Raw genomic sequence first — 24,901 nt, forward strand, 5'->3', positions numbered from 1 at the left:
CTTTGGCTTCATTTCTTTTAGAAGTGATCTCTTAAATGTATGCACGCTTCTAAGCATGAGATACTCATTCTGCATATCGATCCTGGTCCAAGCAAATCGGAATGCTTATTTCAGCAGAACTGTATTTTGTGAGAAGTGGTGTTTGCCATACTATACAACTCATCTTTTTTTTTTTTAATGTTTATTTATTTTTGAGAGAGACAGAGTCAAGTGGGGGAGGGGCAGAGGGGCAGAGAGAGGGAGAGGGAGACACAGAATCTGAAGCAGGCTCCAGGCTCTGAGCCGTCAGCATAAGTGGCTCAAACTCATGAACTGTGAGATCATGACCTGAATCAAGGTCATTTAGCTGACTGAACCACCGAGGTGTCCCCTATAGGACTCATCTTTTTTTTTTTTTTTAATGTTTATTTATTTTTAAGAGAGAGAGACAGAGCACGAGCAGGGGAGGGGCAGAGAGAGAGAGTCAGACACAGAATCTGAAGCAGGCTCCAGGCTCTGAGCTGTCAGCACAGAGCCCGACGCGGGGCTCGAACTCACCAACAGTGAGATCATGACCTGAGCCGAAGTCGCACACCTCACCGACTGAGCCACCCAGGAGCCCCCAAAACTCATCTTTTATGCTGCTATTGCTTTTCCATCACAGCTGTCTCTAAAGTGGGTTATTTAACTTACCAATGCTCACCAGCATCACCTGTGATTCAGGCAAGAGGGAGTCCCTGCCCTGGTGCCGAATAACCAACATACAAACTTAAAGACTTTTTTTTTTTTTTAAGGGTTTTGTGAGCAGCAATGAATGCCAAGGGTTTGGCAGCAATGAATGAATGGGAATAACGGGAGAAGGATGCAAGAACCAAAGTGGGCAACCGGGTCACACGATATACAAGACGGAGCAGGTCCACAGGGGAAGAGAGATCACAGCTGGCCTCTGGGAAACCGGCGGCATTTAAACTTGGCCTCTCCCAACACCCAGGGGGAGGTGCCAAAGCAAACCACGTTCCCCACTAACTGTGCTTCTTCCCTTCCCTCTATTCTGATGGGCTGGTTTGGGGAAGCACTTAGAACTGTCTAGGAATCTAGAAAGAAAAAAGCAAGATGAGGCTGGTGGAATTAGAGAGGAGGGGGAGGGCCTGGGGGTGGTGGGCAGCAGACAGAATCTATCTACCTGAGCTGCCTGAGAAGCTGGACAGGGTCAGTTCTGTCCCAGGCTTAGATGGGTCTAGTTACTGCCCAAGATACCTGGGCCAGCTCACCCTCGGCTCTGCCCTGCCCCCAACAGATCCATGCTACCACTTAGGTGGACAAGGGCTGAGCTGGCCCAAGGAAGTGTCTCCGGGCTGAGAAGGCAGGCCAGCCATGGGTGTTGCTTGATTTATAACAAGATAAATATTTATAACTTTAATGTATGTAGACACATGAAATGTGAGCCTCCATTGGTACTCTTGCTATGGTACCTGCAAATGGTTAGGATGATACCCACAAAATATCAAGGAAAGGTGGGCAAATCAGGTAGGGAAATGTATTTCCTATACACCACTCTTGGGATTCATACTGCAATTAGTAAAGTAAAGGCTCTGACAGGTTATGCAGGAGAAAAGCTATTTAAGATATTTAACTGTATATAATTCAAAATTTCCCAAGTTTCCTTGGATGATCATAAAATGTCATCCAAATGGGATTCCAGATAATAAATTAGGAATTAATAGTGTTAAAGGTTGGCTCCACTTGGCATTTTCCTAAAACTAAGAAGCCATTTAAGTGTTCAGAACACCTCTCGAAGGAATGACCCTTCTTTGTCTTTTAAGGAAAGGGTGTGGTTCTGTGAACAAAGCCATAGGGAGTCCAGTGGGAAGAGTCTGTCCAATCGTGGCGGAAAAAAAAAACAACAATTAGGAATTGTTCAATTTTCAGATTTACCAGGCAGTAATTGCAAGAATAAGTAAAGTGTGAGCAGACAGAAGGGAGCAGTGTGGGGTAGGGAGATTGAGCACAGAAGAAAATAGGGAATATTTGTTAAAAAGGAAGACAAAAATAGTGTCTTCAGAGGAAGAAAGATAAAGAGGAAGATACTTGAGTGATAAACAAAAGGGAAAGCAAAGTGATCCCGCTCCTTCCTTTGGTGACTATTTGCTGAGCACCAGTGTGGGCCAGGTGGGGATACCAGCTGGCCAAGGGTCCCAGCCTTGTGGAGCTCACAACTGAGTGTGTGGGGAGGGTGGCTGTGAAGGAGTGACCAATGTATAAATGACACAAGAAGACAGTGTGATAACTATCATAAAAGAGATCTAAAAGCTGCTAGAGAAAGTCAGAATGAAGAGCATTTAGCCCATTTTGTTCTATAATTTATCTGTTTACAAATCTGTACTTTCTTTGGCCTGGGGTTTCCTAGGCAGAGAGGACCCTTATCCCCCTAAGTATCCCAAGACCGTGCACTTTTAGGCCTTCAACAGATGTTTGTTGAATAGATGGATGGAATCACCTCAGGCCAAGGAATGCATCTCCTTCTCTCCCCTTTCTAGACGCTGAGCCAGGCCACTCCAAGTCTGACTGCAAGCGTTCTGATCTTTTGAGGTCAGCATAATCCAAGCTTAGTTCCTCTTCAAGCTTCTCTTATTTTCAAATGTCACTTATTTTTCTGTTCTATGAAGAGCTATCATTGAAAGAATGTCAAATTCGGGTGGGTATTTTCAGAGAATTCACTTATATAGGTCAGTAATTTGTTTCTTTCTTGTTCTAGTTTCCATAAACCAGAAATAAGGACGTATCTCTTCAGGGCACCCTTTCCCTCCACCCCTGCCTAGGGGTACAAGAACAATATGACTCTGTTGCTCCCATGTAAATTAAGATGGAAATCAATGTGTTTCGTATACTCTTAATGTGCCAAGGATGCCACCTCTGGGATCCTTCTGGGGGTTCCCACACACCGGGAGGATACTCAGCTTCCTGAGAAACTCAAGATTCCCAGTATTGGCTGGAGACTCAGCCTGCACAAGAGGTTGCTAGTTCTGGAATGTGGCTGGAAATACTTAGGGCTGTGTGACCCTTCCCCATTCTGCACAGACACTTAGGACTTCTCAGAGTGAGACAATGTACCTATAGATAAGAATTGGTATCGGCGGGGTCCCTGGATGGCTCAGTCAGTTAAGCATCTGACTTCAGCTCAGGTCATGACCTCACGAGTCATGAGTTTGAGCCCCGCATTGGCCTCTGCTGTCAACACAGAGCCTGCTTCGGATCCTCTGCTTCCCTTTCTCTCTGCCCCTCTTCCGTTTGCACACACTCTCTCTCAAAAATAAACAAACATTAAAAAAAAAAAAAGAATTCCTATTGGCTATGGTGGGCCTTTTGGATTAGCCACTGGGAGGATTTGTTCATGGATCAGGCACTGTGTTAGAGGCTTCATGTAATTATTGCGATTAAAGCTCACAGCATCCTGAAAGGAGGGATTATGATCTCATTGCATAATCAAGGAATATAAGGTCCAAAGAAGTTATATAACATCTGCAGGGTCATATGTCAGTAAATCTGGAAACAGAGGTGCAGCGGTGATTATGTGGCTACACCTCGGGGGCTCCGGGGAAATGCTACAGTTGATTGTGCCATCGAGGAAGTCTCCAAAGCCAGTGGAGTTTCAGAGGCTGAACAAGGTGCCAGGCCCAGCACTGGGAACACGCAGTTCAGAGAAAAGTCAGGTCTACAGAGAGCGTTCACGTACAATTCAGCAGCAAGCGGTTGCCACAGCATCATGTGTCTTAATGTTTACTTTTAGCAACTGACTTTTTTTGATGTAATTGAAAGAAAATATTGAAAACTAAACATACAGTTAATATTATTCAAGATACTCATTGTGAAAAGGAGTGAACAGGGGCAGCGTGGGTCTCCCAGGGAGTTTTAGCTGCGCCCTGTCTGTTGACAGTACACTATTTCAAGTATTGAAGTATTACCCTCGGTTAAAACAATGATGTTGAATGCTGATAGGAGCTGCATGTTTTAATACTAATTCCTATGGTCACCTTCATCAGATTTTACTTTCCTAACTCACTTACCATTTTGTTCCCAGGCAAATCACAACTCTGTGTAAGGATAAACCACCCGTATAATTTCTTTCCTCACATTGCACCTGAGAGCATTACACAAGACTTTTAATTATTCTTTTATAATCATTTAGAGTCCATTTTTGATTGAATTCTTTTTAAGCAAATAAAATACTTTATAAATTAAAATCACACAGCTACTTACAGGTGTCGTTACAGGTGACTTTTCACTGCCTGGAGAATCCACTGTACAGAAAGAAAGAAAAGGAAAAAAAAAGAAGATTAAGCAACTGCTAACAGTGTTTCTCTCTGATCCTCTGAGTGGAGGGTGGTTCCATTGTCAGCCTTAGATCAATTTTTTTTTTTTTTTGGTAAGCCAAGAGCATTAGAAGATCATAACAAAGCAGACCCTTGAAGCAATTTGTACCCATCACCAAAAGGAGTTATGACCAGTGTCATATGATTGATCACATCAATTAGCACCAGAGACTAGACTATAAGAAGCAAAAATTATAGGTGCTGGTTTTTAATGCCCCCTGCATTCCAGCTTGCTTGCCCGGTTCCCTCACTGTCTGACATGGAGAATTATCATACAGGGAGAGGCCAGACACCATCCAGAAAGTAAAGAGAGGGACACAGTTAACAAGAGAACCATTACCGGTTCCTGGCAAATACTTCTAACCTTTGTTTACAAAAAAAAAAAAAAAGAGAAGAGCAGAAAAAATGATTTTGAATGCCTATTTTTTTTGTTTTTTTTAAAAGAAAGAGCTGAATATTATGTCTTTAGATTTTCAAAATCAAAATAAAATTCTATGCATTTCCTTCCAATTTTAGTATAACTGGTACCGTTACCAAAGAACCAGCTCTTTGCTAACTGTGTGTCAGAAACAAGCGTTTTTTTTTTTTTTCTGAAATCAGAAATGAAGAAGAATACCAGATGGTATCGGCTGCCCCCAACATGGATTTTTGCACAAAAGAGATACAGCTACCCAGTATGCATTTTACCTGACTGGGAGAAAAACTGGGAACGTCGCCAAGAGTTCTGAACTCTAAGCGGAACACTGGCAATGCCAGGCGACTCTAGATCAGATGGCAGAACAGAACAAACAGAAAACCATGAGGACGGGGTGAGAATTGGATAGAACCACGCTCTCAAGTACTGAAGGACGTTTGGCTGTAGTCGATACAAGAGTTGAGAAGGAGGGACTCTAAAGTACAAAATATCCCAATAAAACTCATACAAAACCTGAAGACATGGACAAAAGCCAGTAGAAGTGGGACAGTTCCTGCCGTGGTTGGTCTTCCTTGGCGTTAGGTGAAATTTTATAGGCGCATACTTAATGGTGATACTGTTAAAAGTTAAATCTCAAATGATAGGATGATACGCTCTGCAAGACCAAAACGCACAGTTTAAATTGCTTTTGGAGAACACTGGAAAAGTATAAAAGACAGCAGAGATGAGCTCAATGATTCTTTTCTATCCTTTATAAAGCGTATGTATGGAAGTCTGAGGCCAAAGTTATGCATGTGTGTAGCAAAAGGATGTGTAGATGTCTGTCTGTATAGACACAAGCTCATGGTCAGCATTTACATCCTTAAACTGGGCCCTGTGCAACTCTCACATCATTCTCAGTTCAAAGACATCAGTTTTAAAATGTGCACATATTTTCCCAAAACACCAATATATCTTTGAACTGCTGGGAGATAGTTGAGAAAAGGAAAACTGTCACCTTCAAATGTATTCTGTGAATGTTTCAGATTATTTAAAGGCTACTTATGGGGCACCTGGATGGCTCAGTCGGTTAAGTGTCCGACTTCGGCTCAGGTCATGATCTCACAGTTCATGAGTTTGAGCCCCACGTCGGGCTCTGTGCTGACAGTTCAGAGCCTGGAGCCTGCTTCAGAATCTGTGTCTTCCTCTCTCTCTGCGCCTCCCCTGCTCATGCTCGCTCTCTCAAAAATATAAACATTAAAAATTTTTTTTAAATAATAAAAGAAAAATAAATGAAAAAGAGACTCCCTGTGTGTGTGTGTGCGTGTGTGTGTGTGTGTGTGTATGCGTGCACTTAGGGGGAATCTGTGAAATATCATTAGGGCCTACCACCAGATCTTCAGTAGCCTGTAAATCAGTCTATAAACATACGAGTTTGTAGAAATGGGGGAGATATCATTGTCTAAGGGAGAGAGTATTACGTATGGCTCCAAGATTCCTGATCCTAAATGTATAGCTTCTTTGGACTTGATGTGTGACCACAGACTAGTCACTTACATAGTTCCACTGACTTTTTCCTTTAAATTGAAGTACAACTGATGCACACTATTAGTTTCATGCACAACACAGTGATGGATAACTCTATACAGTATGCTATAGCACATACACATAGAACAAGTATAGCCACCATCCGTCACCACACAACGCTGTCACAATACCATGGACTGTATTCTCTGAGCTGTACTTTCTTTCCATCCGGTGACTTACTCATTCCATACCTGGAAGCCTGTATCTCCCACTCCTTCTGACTTTTTATATCTGGGCAAAGCCCTATACTCCCCCCTCTCCCCTCCCAATTTAAGACAAATTCTGTCTTTTAAGGTTACATTTATAAGAGGCCTTTTCTTCTCGAAGATAGGAATTTATTCACTGTAAACAAATTATTACTGCTATTTTTGTATCTCTTGACAATGTCTTTGGTCAGCAATTAAAACACATACTTCAAGTCAGTGGTTTTCAGAGTGTGGTCCCTGGATCTCCAGCATCAACATCACCTTTGGGAACCTGTTAGAAATGCAAATACTCTGGCCCCAGCCCAGGCCTACTCAGACACTGTAGGAATGGAACCCAGGGACCTGTGTTTTAACCAATCCTGTAGGGAACCCTGGCACGTACTCATATTTGAAAATTACTGCTTAAAGCCATATCTTTACAGTATCCATTCGTATTTTAAGACAAGCATTTAAGAATAGCTTATTACTGGGAACCTGGGTGGCTCAGTCGGTTAAGCATCTGACTCCTGACTTCAGCTCAGGTCATGATCTCACAGTTTGTAAGACTGAGCCCTGTGTTGGGCTCTGCACTGACTGCTTGGGATTCATTCTCTCTCTCAAAAATATATGTAAGTACATTACAGTACATTTAAAAATAAATTTAAAAAGGAATAGCTTATTATTGCCTGGTACCTTGCTCTGTACTTCTATTCCTACTGTTCTGAAACTACCAGATTATATTATTAGTGCTTATTCTGGGGCAGGTATTGAGCTAAACACTTTTTTTTTGTTTGTTTATCTCATTTAATTATTCCAAAACTCTTATGAAGTTGGTCCTATTGTTTCCATTTTACAGTTTACAGGTGATGAAACGAGATTAGGAGATCTTGGTGGGGAAGATCACACAGCTAAGAACTAGATGAGCAAGAATTCAAACCCAAGCATTGTCTCCAGAGCCTGCAGCTGTCATTACAGCTTCCGTGAACCGGACAGGAGTACAGAACAAGTGTACATCGAATATAGTTCTATCTTGAAGACTAATTTTTGAAAGTCTCTAGTGCTATTAAATTTTACTTTTTATCATTCAACTTAGATAAAGCATGATGTAAAGTCCCTTAATTAACAGCACATTTCGCAAAGTTGAAATGCACAACAGGTAACAGAATGTAAAAACATGTGAGACAAGAAAACTAATTAAGATGGCTTAAAATATATACTTCCTCTCTCTATTACTTCTCCACACAATTAAAAAGTGGTAGAAATAGGGCAGGATTAAAACCTGTCTAAATATGGTCAATTGCTGGCCCAGTTAGAAGACTTTATTTTTGTCAATTCCCCTCAGGACAGTAGGGCCGACAAATTTAAAACAAACGCTTGGAAGGCAGTATTGAACTTTTTTCCACATTAAGGAACCAGAGATCATCAGCGTATGTACTAATTAATTCCCTCCAAAGTACTTCCTGTTATACAAATAGAGCCCACCTTATCACCCAGCCATCAACCAGGGCTAAAGGAAGCCAACCGAGATTCTGCCAATTGTGGCCCCAAATAGCTGCCCATCCTTGAAAAGAAAAAAGTAAAAATAAATCCCCGGCCACAATGACCCTGTACCATCTTCTCTTTGCCTGAGCTGATAAATCTATAAAGTGTACTGGGAAGAGGTCATTAAAAAAAGATAAACAAGAAACCTCACCGCTCTTGCCTCCTAAACTCTAGCTGTTTTCACATCTGGAGAGAGAACTCACACCAGTAATGCCCAGTAGTCTATCTGTTTTGCAGAACAGGCAGGGAATTCTCAGGACACTCCCCTATCCTGTTCACACCCCTAAGGCTCCTTTCTGGTGGTTGTGGGCACCTGAGTTTTTCACAAGGATAAAGAGATTCAAGTGGAACTCTTATTAAAGAGTAAAGGGGTAAATTCACAACCTGTACATGGCCTGTGAGTTACCTGGGGAGTTTGCAGAACACGTTTAATCTATGATTGTGAATGACTTCTCAGTAATCGTCATGCACACCCGGGAATTATTATGGAGTAAGAAAATCTGATTTTCTTCCAAAGGAGTCAAATTGTCAAAGGAAATGAGTATTTTGTAAAGATGAGATAATTAACAGTTAATGAAGTTGACATAACCATTAAGATGATAAACTTTTTATTAAAGTTATTGATTTTTTATTTTGTAATTTTAAAAAACATTTTGGAGCCAATAAAATTCTTTTAAGGTATCAAACACTTGTGTAGGTCCTACTGTGCCTACAGCGCCGGGCTGACAAAACAGTGTCAGTAGCCGGGTTTCTGGCTGGGCCACATAGACAGTGCGATCCCAGATTTCCATTCTGAAGTTGTTTAATTTAGCCACCACGGATTCTTGCAAACACCATGGCTAAAGGGATGTTAACATAAAGGAGGTAGTCTTCCTTTAAAAGAAAGAATATTTTACTGCAGATGGGCCCAGGAGAACAGGCAGAGCTAATAAAATATTTCTTTCATTTTACCTTGAGAATTGAGATTTGGCAAATGTAATTGGTTGGTTTCAGGCATTTTGTCCAGAAATGGATATGTCAGGGTTGCTTCTGGCTCTGGCGATTTTGGCTTTCCCACCTGGATCACGGGCAACAAACAGAAACATTCTAATATTTTCCATTAAAAATTGCACAGGTGAAATACAATTTAAGAACCATAGCTATTACATAAGTCAATAAACCCAAATGTTTAACTTTTAAATGGAAAATTTTGCCCCTTCCCCAAAACTCTTTTGTGTTTTCTACATTAATATAGAGGCCTGGGGTGCCTGGGTGGCTCAGTAGGTTAAGCGTCCAACTTCCACTCAGTTCATGATCTCGTGGTCTGTGAGTTCGAGACCCACATTGGGCTCTGTGCTGATAGCTCAGAGCCTGGAGCCTGCTTTGGATTCTGTGTCTCTCTCTCTCTCTCTCTCTCAAAATAAATAAACAAACAAACAAACAAACATTAAAAAAATATATAGAGGCCAATTTTTTTCAGAGAAATCAAACTAGAGCATAGAAGCATGATGATCACTTTTCTCCAAACCCAGAAGATATTTTCTATCTTCGGGATTATACACCATTCTGTACTATTTTCTGATCAATCAACCACATATCCTCTTCTTGGTACTACATAATACTGATTTTGTAACATCAGAAAGTGAGATGCTCCACATAAGATAAAATAAATCTTACTATGTAAGTGCTGAGTATTAAAATAATATCACCTTCTAGTGGACATTATTCTCAAGACAGTGCACCACCCTCCCACAAACTTATGCAGAGCACATTAAAGGCAATATATTTTGCTTGTTGACAAAGAAGTGTCGTTTTAAATAACTACCATCCACTAGTGTCCTAGCAATGGTGCCATTAGGGGATTGTTGAGGCAGATTAGACCACTTGCCCTTATGGCAAATAGTTTCAAAATTTTAAGCTTTATGAATTCTTCTGTTTGCTTTGTAGAAATAGATTGTTTTCTTCTTATTGTTATCTAATTTTATTTTGTTTTTCCCCAATCTGAATGGCTTTGGGCGGAAGAAGCACCTTCCTTCTGACTTATTGCTTCCAATCAACTGCTGAAAGACCAGATTACCAAACTGATGTCTAAAACAAGAGTCAGTAGACTCTGAGCAAAGATCAGAAGGAAGGGCATGGCTATATCAGTTTGTGTCCTTTCGGCTGCTTACAGGACTTGCTCGGGTTCACTCTGGCTAGTGGCTGTGTTCCCAGTAGACTAACTTGATAGCAAACAGGGCAAGTCAGGCTGTAGAGCATTTGTTTCATCATAAGCTGATCTCTGATTTGGTTCTCAGGATGATTTCATGCCTATAATTTCTTCTTCGTAGGATTTTATTTTTCTTTATGAATAATATATTTGGCCCTAATGGAATCTTGAAGAAAACAGTTAATCACTTCATTCTGCATTACAGAGGTCAACCAGATGTCCCAATGAACTTCAATGTTAAATACGCAGCAAAGGCTAAGGCTTAGACTTACCAAAGTTGACAAGCCCCAAATCTTAACCTTATACCATTTCCTCCATAGTTGAGACTGACAAAAAAAGTGTTTCAGTGATGCTCAGTTGTAAATGAACGTTACTAGCAGAAATGCCCCAAATCACCACTATGTAAAAAGGTCAGCCCATGTGCATGAACACTTTGTTTTATAAAGGTAACACTCTCAAGAGAAGTCAGAAGACAAAAGCTGCTGCAACCACAGTGATCACCTTTCTCCTTTTTCCTAAGTGTTAACTCCACAGATGGAAAATAGAGGGGAGGGATTCTTACGGCGTACAAAAAGCGTTGGGATCCAAAACCATTATTGCATCTGCTAACCAACTAGTAGAGATTCTTAACCTGGAGTCCACAGAACAGAATTTAAGGGGTGTATCTCCTTGATAGCACTTGGTACGTAGGAAAATGTGGTAATCTTGTGTATTTTATACTTTTCAGAATATTATCTTGAGAATACTGTTTACCAGATGCCAAAGGGTCTGGTAAACACACGTAAACACACACACACACACACACACACACACACACACACACACACACACAGTTAAGAACCCCTGAAAACAGTGTTTTCCATAGTAGGGTAGACATGACCCTGGTGGTCTAAAGATGGGCCACACAGATGAGGTTAGGCAGATGAGATATGCAGATTAATACTTTTTAGTTATTGTGTTTCCTTTGTTTCATAAAAAATATTTTTTAGTGATGAGACAGTTTTCCTTCCGGTTTAGACTTAAGTGGGAAAAAAGTTCATTTGGAAGAATAAAAATGAAATAATGGCTACAAGCGTCATGTGGACAAGGCAAATCTGCAAAGGTGGGAAATCCTGCCTGCCCCCAACGTTTTCCTATGGCTTAGTTCCTACTTTCAGACCTCTAGACCATTCTTTAATCCTCCATGTATAAAAATGAGGAATAACTGGAGTCTGAAATCCCCCAAAGGCATCAAGACAATAGGCATTTTTGACGTGCTACCTAGGACACAGCACTGTCCTCTCCATAAGGCCCGGGGCTGTATCTTGTTTGCTGCTGAAACCCAGTGTTTAGTACAGTGCCTGGCTTAGAGTAGGTGCACAGTCAATACTGGCTGAGTAAATGACGAATGAACTGGAACTAGAAGTGGTAAAAATGTCCAATCCAAATTTAGGGTTAATTCTTAAAGCTGGAATGTCACCACATACAGTACGCCAGTGTGCAAGCCCATGGTTGTCTATGTTGGTGGCCCTCTTGGAATCACCAAGGGAGCTTTTAAAAATACAGATGCCTGGGACCTTCCCTCAGCAATTCTGATTTATTTGATATGGAGCATGCTTGGTATTTTTTGAATTCTAAAGGGTAGCCGAGGTTGAGAGCAACTGGAATAAAGACGAAGACTTTGAGACTGTGCCTGAAAACAAACCCAATTAGTATGAATGAGATGAGACTCTAAACAAGGAAGAAATTTAATAAAACTCATTATATCAGAATAATAATTTTCTAGTTTCCTTGTTGTGCAAGTCCAGAGGCATCAGAAGTATCATTGCTATAAAACAGGTAAATGTGAGAGAATATTTAGTAAGCTGCAGATAAGCAAGCTTAGGCCCATTACATTTTTCTTTTAAATATATAACTGCATAATTAAAAATTATTTGAAATAAAATTTAAAAGATGTTGAATGAATATATATAAACCAATATGTATCAATTGCTACTAGTAGAGGTAGGTTTCAGTGGCTATCTCTCTTGCTTTATTTCTTTTCTTTTTAATGTTTTTTTTAACGTTTATTTATTTTTGATACACAGAGAGACAGAGCATGAATGGGGGAGGGTCAGAGAGAGAGGAAGACACAGAATCGGAAACAGGCTCCAGGCTCTGAGCAGTCAGCACAGAGCCCGATGCAGGGCTCGAACTCACGGACGGCGAGATCGTGACCTGGGCCGAAGTCGGCCGCCTAACCAACTGAGCCACCCAGGCGCCCTCTCTTGCTTTATTTCTATTTTTTAATTTATATATTATTTTTTATATGTTTACATATATTATTTGACAGATTTGTCATGTATTTACAGGTACATCACTATAAATATACATATAAGTTTTAAAAAATGCATAGCTACAGAATGAATGCTTGTGGCCTCCCAAAATTCATAAGTTGAAATCCTAACCCTTGAGATAGTGGTATTAAGAGGTGATTCGTGCCCTTATAAAAAGAGACTCAAAAGAGCTCCATCGCGCTACCCAACAAATGAGGGCACTGCAACAAAGTCATCTGTGAACTGGGAAGTGGGTCCTCACCAGATACCTTGATCTTGGAGTTCTAGCCTCCAGAACTGTGAGAAGTAAATGTCTGTTATTTACAAGCCACCCAGCCTGTGGCTGCTATAGCAGCCCAAGTGACTTAATGTGTGTATCTTTCTATACGCATTTCATTTTTTTTTTTAAGAAAGAACATGTAGTATAGTTGCATTTAGAAGAAAATACGGATTAAAGATAGGAATAGATTCGGAGAGAAAATAAATCCTCATTATGAACAAGCGCCACTGATATAAGTTCCCTTCATCAGCCAGCTACAACATGAAGCCGCACTAATTTGGACACGGTGTACTTCACCTTCTGTGACAGCACCAACTCCACCTTTCCACTCATTTCATTTTCCAGCTTCTTCTGGTCATTTTCTTCTGGCACGTCATTCTTCAGTCGGGGGCTCGAGGAAAACTCCACAAAGGGCACAGTCGGGCTGGACCGAGTCACAGTTGTTGTAAAATGCTGTGGCTCTGAAATGGAGTTACATTCAGAAACATAAAAAAGAAGGACATCCCATGAAGGACCATTTCCCCTGCACTGCCATGAAATACATCCAATACGTATCCTGGCCTGGGCCATAAGAAGTTGGATTACAGTGTGACAAGAGTTATAAAGAGGCGGAGATGCCAGAATTGGCCAGTCTCTTTCAAGACATTACAAAGAAATCAAGCAACATAAGACACATAAAGAAGCCCACCATGAAAAATTTAAGTTCTTCGTAAGAGTCAGTTTCCATATGAAGAGCATGACATGAGACAAAATGTTGACACAAAATATTATGGTAGGTGGGTTGGATGAGAGAATACTTATAGACACTTTCTTTCCAAATGACTGAGTGGCAGCTTGACTCTTTCTTTTGAATTTCAATGCCCCTTTTAACTGTTACATTTTCATAATTGAAATGTGTTAATGAGTGCGTGGTATATATTGCAGTGAAAATAAAGTGTTCTCTGATATATATGGAAGAATTAGGTATGCTCTAGAGTGAGGGGCATATCAAAATGTGGAGGTGCAATCTATTTGGAAAAAGCATATGCTAAAATTTTTAATAATGGTATTTAATTTATTAAGAAAAGAAATTTTTAATGTTTATTTGTTTTTGAGAGAGAAAGAGAGACAGAGCATGAGCAGGGCAGTGGCAGAGAGAGAGGGAGACACAGAATCCGAAGCAGGCTCCAGGCTCGGAGCTGTCAGCACAGAGCCTGACACGGGGCTCGAACTCATGGACCACAAGATCATGACCTGAGCCAAGTCGGACGCTTAACCAACTGAGCCACCCAGGCACCCCTATTTAATTTATTTTAAAATGCCACTTTAGGTGTGCCTGGGTGGCTCAGTCAGTCAAGTGTCTGACTTTTGATTTTTCATGGTCATGAGATTGAGCCCCACATTGGGCTCTGTGCTGAGCGTGGAGCCTGTTTAAGATTCTTTCTCTCTCTCTCTCTTTCCCATTCCCTCTCTCTTTCTCTCTCCCTCTCTCCCTCCCTCAGCTCCTTCTCAGCTTGTGCATGCACCCTCTCTGTCTCAAAAATAAAATAAAATAAGGGGCGCCTGGGTGGCGCAGTCGGTTAAGCGTCCGACTTCAGCCAGGTCACGATCTCGCGGTCTGTGAGTTCGAACCCCGTGTCAGGCTCTGGGCTGATGGCTCAGAGCCTGGAGCCTGTTTCCGATTCTGTGTTTCCCTCTCTCTCTGCCCCTCCCCCGTTCATGCTCTGTCTCTCTCTGTCCCCAAAAAAATAAACGTTGAAAAAAAAAATGAAAAAAAAAATAAAAAATAAAATAAAATAAAATGCCATTTAAAAATAATTTGGTATTAGAAGAGGGTGGGCAGTTTTTATGTTTGCAAAAACAAAAAAATTACTTTATTAAACTGCCAGCTTTATCATTTTAGTGTCTATTTTGATAACGTATTTTTGGTTCATATCTTATCTATTGATATTATGTGTATTAAAATATGACCCCTAGTTATTAGCATAACTGTTTTTTGGAAACATAATCTTTATGATGATGGAGATACGCTTTCAAAAAAACCAAGAAATACCACAGTAGCAAAGATGTATGGGCTCCTGTTTCTGTAGCCAGATAAATCCTACGGTCAGGATTTCCCCAGGAAGTCTCTAGGTGGCAGCACAGTCACACCCAATTGTAGAGCCTTGACTCTACCTACATCTCTACAGATCAGTGGGAGAAATTCTTGACTCTATTTGCATCGTATCTTAACAGTTATCACGATTTCCTTTAAAACTAGTTTGTTAGGAAACAAACCTGGTGAGGCAAGTTCTGTATTCCCTTTCTGTGTTTCTTTGCCATCATTCTCATCTTCTTGACTGTTGGGTTCAGTTTCTTCAGTGGTTTCCTGAAAAAAAAAAAAAAAGATTTTTTTTCCCCCTTTGACTAAATTATCCCTTTGGTAGTTCTAAAAGACAAAAGATTTCTTTCTTTCTTTTTGAAGAGGAATTTTTAGGCCAATGAGGTAAACGGCCTGTATGAACTCATTCTTTTCAATTTCCTAGGCAGCTTTACGGTGAAAAGCTGGATTGGCTGGAAGGAGATACACTGTGCAGGAGGAGAGGGGCATTATGAGGTCACACGTGCCCACCGCACCCCCACCCTTTCTTACTGTCTCAGATGCACATCCCATTTTCCCTTTCCCATCACCACTGAGTTTTCAAAATCATAGTCACTACCTACTTGCTCCCACATGCCTTTAAAGTTGGCTTAGGGTCATATCACCAGTGGGAAAAAAATTTTTAAGGTTACAATTAACCTTCCCATAGCTTGTCTTCAGCACAGATGCCTATAACTCTTAGCACTGTGGATTTTACTCCTGGTGTTCTTTTTCTTCCTGGGGTTTCAAGAACTCTCTATTACCAATTTCTCTCATGTTCTCTCCTCTTCTCTGGTTCTTACTCCTTTTCATCTCATCAAAATATGGGTCATTTCTAAAAATTTCAACTATTTTCCACCACCTGTGCTGAATCACTCTCAAATGTATCAATTATTCTCACGCACTCACTGTCACGTTCTCTATCCATATATGAATTGCACTTTCACCTCCAGCCCTGAGAGTTCATCAAAGCTTCAGTCTAGCACATTGATGTCATGGTAAATGGCTCACACTAGACATGCTAAAAGTTACCTTAAAATAAGCTCTGCCTCTAAATCTGACTATTCCTGTTTATGGCATCGCATGAAAAAACTCTTAAAAACTTTTTTTTAACATTTATTCAATTTTGAAAGACAGAGACAGGGTGTGAGCAGGGGAGGGGCAGAGAGAGAGGGAGACACAGAACCCAAGGCAGGTTCCTGGCTCTGAGCTGTCAGCACAGAGCCCAACACGGGGCTTGAACCCACGGACCATGAGATCATGACCTGAGCCGAAGTTGGACTCTTAACCAACTGAGTCACCCGGGTGCCCCCACACAAAAAAATTCTTAAGTGTTTTCTGATTCATATCTCACAACTGCCCATCATTTGTCAAGTCCTGCTAAGGTTCTAACACAATGCTTTTCATATCCATCTCTTCCTTACTGTTTCTATAAGCTAGGGCCTGGGTTTATCCTTGACTCCTTTGTCCTTCCACTAAAGGGTCTCTGATTTGGATCTTTCTGTCTAATCCACTTGGCACATCACCATGATGTTCACCTCTCTCTTTACTTTAGTAAATCACTTTTATGCCTGTGTTCCTCTCCTTCAGAAGCACTTCGTTTTATCTGTTTTATGCTTCATAAAAGTTATGATGTCAAAAAAATTTGCAACAACCTAAATGTCCAACAACTGGGGAATGGGTGAATGGATTACAGTATGTCCTTAGAAGGAAGTATTATGCGGTCATAAAAAAGGGTATTGAACAATTGTTAATGATATGTGAAATACTTGTCATCTAATGTTAAGTCAAAAAATGTAAAACATATATTCAGTATGATGCTTATAATCTACATATGTAAGATTTTATATATGCTGTATGTATACACAAATATACCTGCTAATACATATATAAAAGTATACATAAAAAGACAGTAAGGAAATATACTCAAATGTTAACAGTGATTATTTTTAATGTGCTTAAATTTGGATGACTTTTTCTTCTTTATAAACATATTTTCTGTTTTCTAAAATGTTCTCCAATAACTATGTATTGCTTCTGTAATCAGAAAACAATATCACTATAATTTTATGTTATCTTTACTTGGGAGTCAGTTGATTCCAGAGTGATTCCAAAATTCTCCCACTGATATTATAGTACTTGCTTGACAAAAATGAATGAAAGGATAATTAAATACTGGCTAGAATATACCTCAACAACCAAACTGAATAAATTAATGACTATTCTGTTTTTTGGTAATAGTATCTTATTGTAAAGGGCTAAAGAATTTTAAAAATATGTATAAAATAATAAATTTTAATAGGTTTTAAGATAAATATTAAAATTGGCTTCAGAAAAGTCATTATTAAATGCTTTATAAAACATTCCCATAGGTTCTCAGAAAGCTATGAATTTATTGGTCTAAGTATATATATTTTATTCATAAATCAAAATTTGCTTTTCAACTAACCAAAATGACCCATTTTTCAACTAACCAAAATGACCCATATTTTGATGAGATGAAAGTTAATATAGTGGTGGAAACTGTTATTGAATTCTTTAAGAGCAAAGAAATTTTATGAAAAAATGCAAGAATTGTTCAATATATGCAAATCAAAAATGTGATATACCACATTAATAAAATGAAGGATAAAAATCATGTGATCATCTCAATAGATGCAGAAAAAGCATTTGACAAAATTCAACATCTTTTCATGATAAAAGCTCTCAACAAATTAATTACAGAAGAATGTGCCTAAATACAATAAAGGCCATACTTGACAAGCCCACAACTAACATCGTACTTAATGGTGAAAAGCTCAAAGCTTTTCCTCTAGGATCAGCAACAAGACAGGATTTCCACTCTCCCCACTTCTATTCAACATAGTCCTGGAAGTCCTAACCAGAGCCAATAGGCAAGAAAAAGAAATAAAAGGCATCCAAATAGGAAAGAAAGAAGTAAAATTATTTCTGTTTGGAGATGACATGATCTTATATATAGAAAAAGCTAAAGACTCCACACACACACACACACACACACACACACACACACTACTACTACTACTATTAGAACTAATAAATGAATTCAGTTAAGTTGCAGGATACAAAATCAATACACAACTATTCAAAAAAGAAGAAAACAATCTCATTTACAATAGCATCGAAAAGGAGAAGATACTTAGAAATAAATTTAACCAAGGTGAGAGATCTGTACACTGAAAACTATAAAACCCTGATGAAAGAATTGAAGAAGACAGAAGTAAGTGGAAAGATAGCTTGTGTTTGTGGATTGGAAGAATTAATATTGTTAAAATGCCCACACTACTCAAAACAATCTACACATTCAACGGAATCCCTATAAAAATTCCAGTGGCATTATTCACAAAAATAAAAAAAAACCCCTAAAATTCATATGGAATGTTAGAAGATCCCAAATAGCTAAAGCCATCTTGAGCAAGAAGAGCAAAGCTGGAGGCATCATACTTTCTGATTTCAAACTATATTAGCAAGCTACAGTAATCAAAACCATGGTACTGGCATAAAAACAAGCACACAGATCAATGGAATAGAGCAGAGAGCCCAGAAACCAACCCACACTTTTACAGTCAACTAATTTTTGACAAAGGCACAGCACTAAGAACACAAACTGGGTAAAGAATAGTTTCTTCAATAAATGGGGTTGGGAAAACTGGGTCTCTACATGCAAAAGAGTGAAATTTGATTCTTATCTTACACCATACAAAAAAATCAATGTCTAATTGGATGAAAGACTTAAATGTAAGATTTGAAACTGTAAAACTCCTAGAAGAAAGCAGGGAGAAAGCTCCTTGGCGTTGATCTTGGTAATTATTTTTTTGGATTTGACACAAAAAGCACAGGCAACAAAAGCAAAAATAAACAAATGGGACTACAACAAACTAAAAGATTTCTCCATCGCAAAGGAGATAATTAACAAAATGAAAGGGTAATCTATAGCTTGGGTAAAAAAAATTGCAAATCATTTATCCAATAAGGAATTAATGTCCAAAATATATAAGGGATTCTTACAACTCCATAGTTGGGAGGGCAGGGAGAGAAAAGCAAATAATCCCATTAAAAATAGTTAAAAGACCCAAACAGACAATCCAGAGAAGGTATACAAATGGCCGACAGGTATATGAAAAGATGCTCAACATTACTAATCATCAGGCAAATCAAAACCACAATGAGATATTACCTCACACCGGCTAGGGATGGCTATAATTAAAAAGTCAAAACATAGCAAGTGTTGTCGAGGATATGAAAAAAAGGGAATTATTGTGCACTGTTGGTGGGAATGTAAGTTGGTACAGCCATTGTGGAAAATAGGGTGGAGACTCCCCCCCAAATTAAAAATAGAACCATCATATGATGTAGCAATTTCACTTCTGGTTATATAGCCAAGGAAAATGAAATCAGTATCTCAAAGAGTTATCTGTACTCACAGGTTCGTTGCAGCTTTATTCATAATAGCCAAGATATGGAAACAACTTAAATGTCAATGGATAGATGGATAAAGAAAATGTGATATGTAAATATTACATTATATGTATAATGAAGTACACAAATAAAATGTGATATGTTAATATATACAAGTTGATCATATGTATACATATAATTTGTATATATATGCAAATAAATATCTATCTCTAGCTACCTATATACACACATACGGACACACACACACAGTGGAATATTACTGAGCCACAAGAAGGAAGGAAATCTTGCCATTTGCAACATGGATGGGCCTGGAGAACATTACGCTAAGTGAAATCAGCCAGACGTAGATAAATAATGCATGATCTCAGTTATATGTGGAATCTAAAAAATAAAAATTAAAAAAGCCAAACTTGTAGTAACAGAGAGTAGAGTGGTAGTTACCAGAGGCTGGGGTATGGGGTATGAGGGGAGGGGAAAACAAAGGAGAATGGTTGTTGCCAGGGTCTGATGGCAGGGGTATCATGGGAAGTCATTGTTTAATGGCTACAGAGTTTTGGTTTTGCAAGAGGAAAAAAAGAGTTCTGAAGATGGATGGCAGTGATGGTTACACAACACTACGGATGTACTTAATACCACTGAAGTGTACATATGAAAATGGTTAAGATAGTAAATTTTATGCTATGTGTATTTTACCACAATAAAAAAAATTGGAAAAAAACCACTGTAAAAAAATTGTTTGCAAATTTTCTAAGTTTAAAAAAACACAGGGGCGCCTGGGTGACTCCGTCGGTTAAGCATCCGACTTTGGCTCAGGTCATGATCTCACAGCTCGTGAGTTCGAGCCCCACACTGGGTTCTGTACTGACAGCTCAGAGCCTGGAGCCTGCTTCAGATTCTGTGTCTCCCTCTTTCTCTGCCCCTCCCCCACTCGCACTCTGTCTTTGTCTCTCTCAAAAATAAATAAAACGTTAAAAAAATTAAAAAATAAAATAAAATAAAAAAACACAAAGCAACTTCAGGCAACAAGCCTTTCAAGCTTTCTAAGAGATTTTATAATAGTGTCTACTGGCAAAATGTGTTTTTTCTTTTGGAGAATGGGGTGATTTTGAAATCCTCAGAATTACATGGGCATTTTCTAATGATGGATAACCATGTCAATTCTGAAAGAACATAACATTAAATTAAAATACACTTTTAAAACCCTAGGCAGGAAATAAGCATCATATTTTTATTATTCGATGGGTTTTGTAACTTTTTACTACATTAACAAGCCTGACTTGAATTCCTTTAAAGAGACCTAATGAATGAAAATGGTCAAGGAAACCAAAGTCTCTTTTATTATATATGTATATATATATATATGTTGTGTGTGTTTACATTGTTATATGAATGACTGACATGATAGCAGCATTTGAAGATGAACCAGCCTAGCATTACAAAAGAGTAAGTTAGGTTTTATAATTTAACATGCTTCCCCCTCCATACACATAGAAATATTAATACGTGATAGTACTTTTGTTTTATGATGTCAATATATAAAATGCAATCAGAAATACTGATTTTTAGGTTGCCCCCAAATTGATTAGATTATAGAAGGCTATCTGAGATTGGGAATCAAATCTGGAGATTTAAATACAGACGAATAATGAATGCTTTTGAGAACACTAGTGTTTCCAATTACTAAAAAAAAAAAAATTAACTACAAAAACCAGGCCAAAGCCTCCCTGCTCCAAAAATGAACAACGAAACAGGCATGGTTTATTAAACCTCAGATGCCAGCAATTTTAAGTTGTATTATTTTAGGTACTACTGAGAAAGAAAATATACTGTCTGTTAAGTATGATATACCGATTGTAAGATATATACCGATTTAGAAACGTTCCAATGTGGAAAGCGTGCCACTTGGAATCAAGGAAATAATTCATGAAGTCCTTTGCACATAATTTATAATGCAAAGGAGACAAAATCCTCAAGCTCTCCTTCACTAAGGATTATTTTACTAGCACATCACATTCCAGGAAGATTTTACTTATGCATGACCAATGGAGAACTTCCATTTCCAAGAATGCTCACACTTCTGAAAGCATTTCTATATGGCTAAACACTCAAATACTGAGTTCCCAGATGACTCTATTTTTCTTCCCTTAAAATGATGCTTTAAAGGTTACATCTTGTAGTCACAATACTTGCGGCATTTACCATGTATCAGCACTGTTGGGGCATCTGACGTGGATTATTTCATTTGATTCTCAGAGCAAGCTTATAAAGGTATGTATCGATATGATTCTCTTTATACAGGTGTGGAAACTGAGGCCCAGGAGGCTGTGGCTTACTCAGGGTCACACTGCTAGTAAGCCGGGGAGGTGGGAACCCTACCCGGTACTGATAACCCCAGTGCTCCATTCTCTGGGTTTGGTCTCACAGGCACCTCCACATTGTCCCCAGGTATTTAAAGGTTTTGATCATTAAGAAGCAATCTAAGAGGGGTGTCTCGGTGGCCCAGTAGGTTAAGTGTCCGACTTCAGCTCAGGTCATGATCTCACGGTTCGTGAGTTTGAGCCCTGCATCAGGCTCTCTGCTGTCAGAGTCCACTTCGGATCTTCTTTTTCCCCTCTCTCTCTGCTCCTCCCCCGCTCACACGCTCAAAAATAAATAAACATTTAAAAAAATGTAAAAAAAGCAATCTAAGAACCTGAGAGTCCCCAAGTTTATTGCTGAAATCGTTCAAACTGCCTTTTCCATTCCCTTTCTTTTTCATCCATTCTACCTCATTCTTTCCATTCTACTTCTCATCCATTTGTCCTGCAAAAGATGAAAACTCTCCAGAATCTCTCAGGAGAGGAGGCAATTTAGCTAAGTCTCTACTCCCAAGGGCAGCTTGGGACCAGAAAGCCCCCAGCCACCACCCCATCTTGGGGCTTTCCATCAGCCCCGGTTCTGAGGGGTCAGGGATGCTCACAGCACAGTATCTGGCATAGAGCAGATGTGTAATCCATGTTAGGTAAGCAAATATTCTGTGCATTATTTATGGAACTTATACTCTCCAGCTTATTTTATTCAACTTTTTTTTTTTAATTTATTTTTGGGACAGAGAGAGACAGAGACAGAGAGACAGAGAGGCAGAGAGAGAGGGAGACACAGAATCAGAAACAGGCTCCAGGCTCTGAGCCATCAGCCCAGAGCCCGACGCGGGGCTCGAACTCGCGGGGCTCGAACTCACAGACCGCGAGTTCGTGACCTGGCTGAAGTCGGACGCTTAACCGACTGTGCCACCCAGGTGCCCCATCTCCAGCTTATTTTAAAGACATGCTAGTCACCCAAATCAGGCGATTAAATAGCAAAATATTCAGGATAAATTAAGAGAAAAAGCAAGCTGTGACACAATTTAAATAACATTAACCCACTTAAAAAATATTTTATATGCACTGAGAAAAAGAGTTCGAGAAGGAGACACATTTGAAAAGGAATCTTAGGGGGTGCCTGGGTGGCTCAGTCGGTTAAGCATCCGACTCTTGGTTTCAGCTCAGGTCATGATCTCGTGGTTCGTGGGTTCAAGCCCCACATCGGGTTCTGTGCTGGTAGTGTGGAGTCTGCTTGGGATTCTCTCTCTCCCCCCCCCCTCTGACCCTCCCTGCTAGTTCTCTCTCTCTCTCCCTCTCCTCCTCCCCCCTAAGAAATAAACTAAAAAAAATAAAAAAGAATCTTAGTATCCATTTATAAGTGGCTGGAAGCAGTAAGTAGTTTCTATTTTCTTTATACCTTTCTGTGTCCTGCAATATGTAGAGACCACAGTTGGCTCTTGAACAAAGGTGGGGTTAAGGGTGCTGACCCCTTCACACAATCAAAAATTCACATGTAACTTTTGATTCTTTAAAAGCTTAACTACTAATAGCCTATTGATAACCAGAAGCCTTAGCAATAACATAAACAGTCAATTAATACATATTTTGCATGTTATATGTATTATATACTGTATTCTTGTTTTTAAAGTTTATTTTCTTTTTTTGAAAGACAGAGTAAGTGGGGAGGGGCAGAGAGAGAGAGGGAGACACAGAATCCCAAGTAGGCTCCAGGCTCTGAGCTGTCAGTACAGAGCCCAATGAGGGACTCAAGCCCACAAACTGTGAGATCATGACTTGAGCCGAAGTCAGACACTTAACTGACTGAGCCACCCAGGTGTTCCCATACTGTATTCTTAAAATAAAGTAAGCTAGAGAAAAGAAAATGTTACTAAGAAAATCACATGGAAGGGAAAATATGTACAGCACTATACTGTATTTATCAGAAAAAATCCACATATACATGGACCGGTACAGCTGTAAACACGTTGTTCGGGTCAACTGTGTATATAATCAAGGGAAATCCCCAAAGACAGTTTAATTAACTTGTGTCTGGATACTGCATCTTGAAGGTTTGTTATTTTTGTACTCACATCACTATTTCAAAGGAAATGAGTTCAAAATTGGCAGTTTTAACCACTACTGATAGACTTAGAAATTTGCCTGAAACAAACCTTGCCTTGCTGGAAAATTCACTTTCTGACCCATACTTTCCTTCAGTTACAGCTAAACAGAGAGAGGTCTTCAATTCTCCAAACAGAACACTGTTCAAGAATGAAAACAAGTAAATAAGAATGGACCCCTGGGCCTGAATAAATGAACGCACAGAAAGGTTGCTGGGGCCTAAGCCCGGAATGAGCTTCTCCTGGACTGAGAACTCGATCCATGCAAACTAGGTCTGGAGCCAGACTTGGCCTTGAGGCCGCAGGTGGGAGGTAGCCGATTCCTGGCCCAAGAGGAACATGGTCTAGCCACAAAATCTACCTAGCATCTGGCTGCTCATTCTCACAAGGATCTGATTGGTGGGTTGGCCCAGAGAGTGACACTAGAGAAGGAACTGGAAACGCGAAGCACGAGAGCAAAAACCGTTCTGAGACCCAGAGCCTGGGTGGTCCTGTTTCCAGGACAGAGGAAGAATGAGAAGCTGGACTGATCATTTAACCTCCACGGGTTGGAAGATGTGATACCCAATGTCCTTTCCTGAGCTTCTATTCTGTGACTGAGTGATTTCCTGGCTTCAGTCTCGAATAACTTCTCTGGACAGAGGCCTGGAAAATCCGTCTATTTATGTCTTGGTACCGTGAGCCAGGTGCCACAGATGTGATGCATGTGTTTCCCCTTTCACTTTTAAACCTCTAAGTATCTATTTTCAGTGGATTGAAAGAGGATCCACGTGAAGAATCAGACTCTCCATTCCTTGAACTTTTTCTTTTTGCCTTAAACTTTTCAAACCAACAGGTGAGATGGGCCAGCTTTGATTTTTTAAATTATCTTTGATGTATACTTTTTTGAAGCCTGTCACTGCTTCTGTACCTAAATGTCTTTAATGATTTTAAAAGGGCCTTAAGTTGAACACTCTTACAATGACTTCTAGATGGAGAAAAGCAGTTTCTAAAGAAAAAACTCTGATGACATTTGACATCGAAAAGGAATTTGCAGTTGGTCTCAGTTGTAAGGAAAACAGCACCTACTCAAATGCCTTCCCCTT

At 39.6% G+C, this 24,901-nt stretch overlaps 1 protein-coding gene and 1 long non-coding RNA gene across 16 annotated transcripts in view; both read right to left on the reverse strand.

Moving 5' to 3' along the window:
* Nucleotides 1-24,901, reverse strand: part of LIMCH1 (LIM and calponin homology domains 1) — a 326,534-nt gene that overhangs the window by 23,276 nt on the left and 278,357 nt on the right. For 12 of the 15 annotated variants that reach the window (XM_027055932.2, XM_027056037.2, XM_027056003.2 and 9 more), the window contains 4 exons: nt 15,076-15,166; nt 13,117-13,280; nt 9,009-9,114; nt 4,237-4,277 (listed from right to left, as the gene is read on the reverse strand). In XM_027055932.2, the coding sequence (XP_026911733.1) occupies nt 4,237-4,277; nt 9,009-9,114; nt 13,117-13,280; nt 15,076-15,166 (402 nt within the window). Of the gene's footprint in view, nt 1-4,236; nt 4,278-5,036; nt 5,112-9,008; nt 9,115-13,116; nt 13,281-15,075; nt 15,167-24,901 lie in introns of all 15 variants that reach the window. The other 3 variants (XM_027056010.2, XM_053217421.1, XM_027055965.2) reach the window with 1 other exon arrangement.
* LOC128314562 (uncharacterized) lies at nt 20,698-22,961 on the reverse strand. Its single transcript, XR_008296345.1, has 2 exons — nt 22,661-22,961; nt 20,698-22,415 (listed from the first exon to the last, which is right to left on the reverse strand). It is a non-coding gene; the product is annotated as an uncharacterized LOC128314562 (long non-coding RNA).

This window comes from Acinonyx jubatus, chromosome B1 (assembly GCF_027475565.1).
Source record: "Acinonyx jubatus isolate Ajub_Pintada_27869175 chromosome B1, VMU_Ajub_asm_v1.0, whole genome shotgun sequence".
NCBI lineage: Eukaryota > Metazoa > Chordata > Mammalia > Carnivora > Felidae > Acinonyx > Acinonyx jubatus.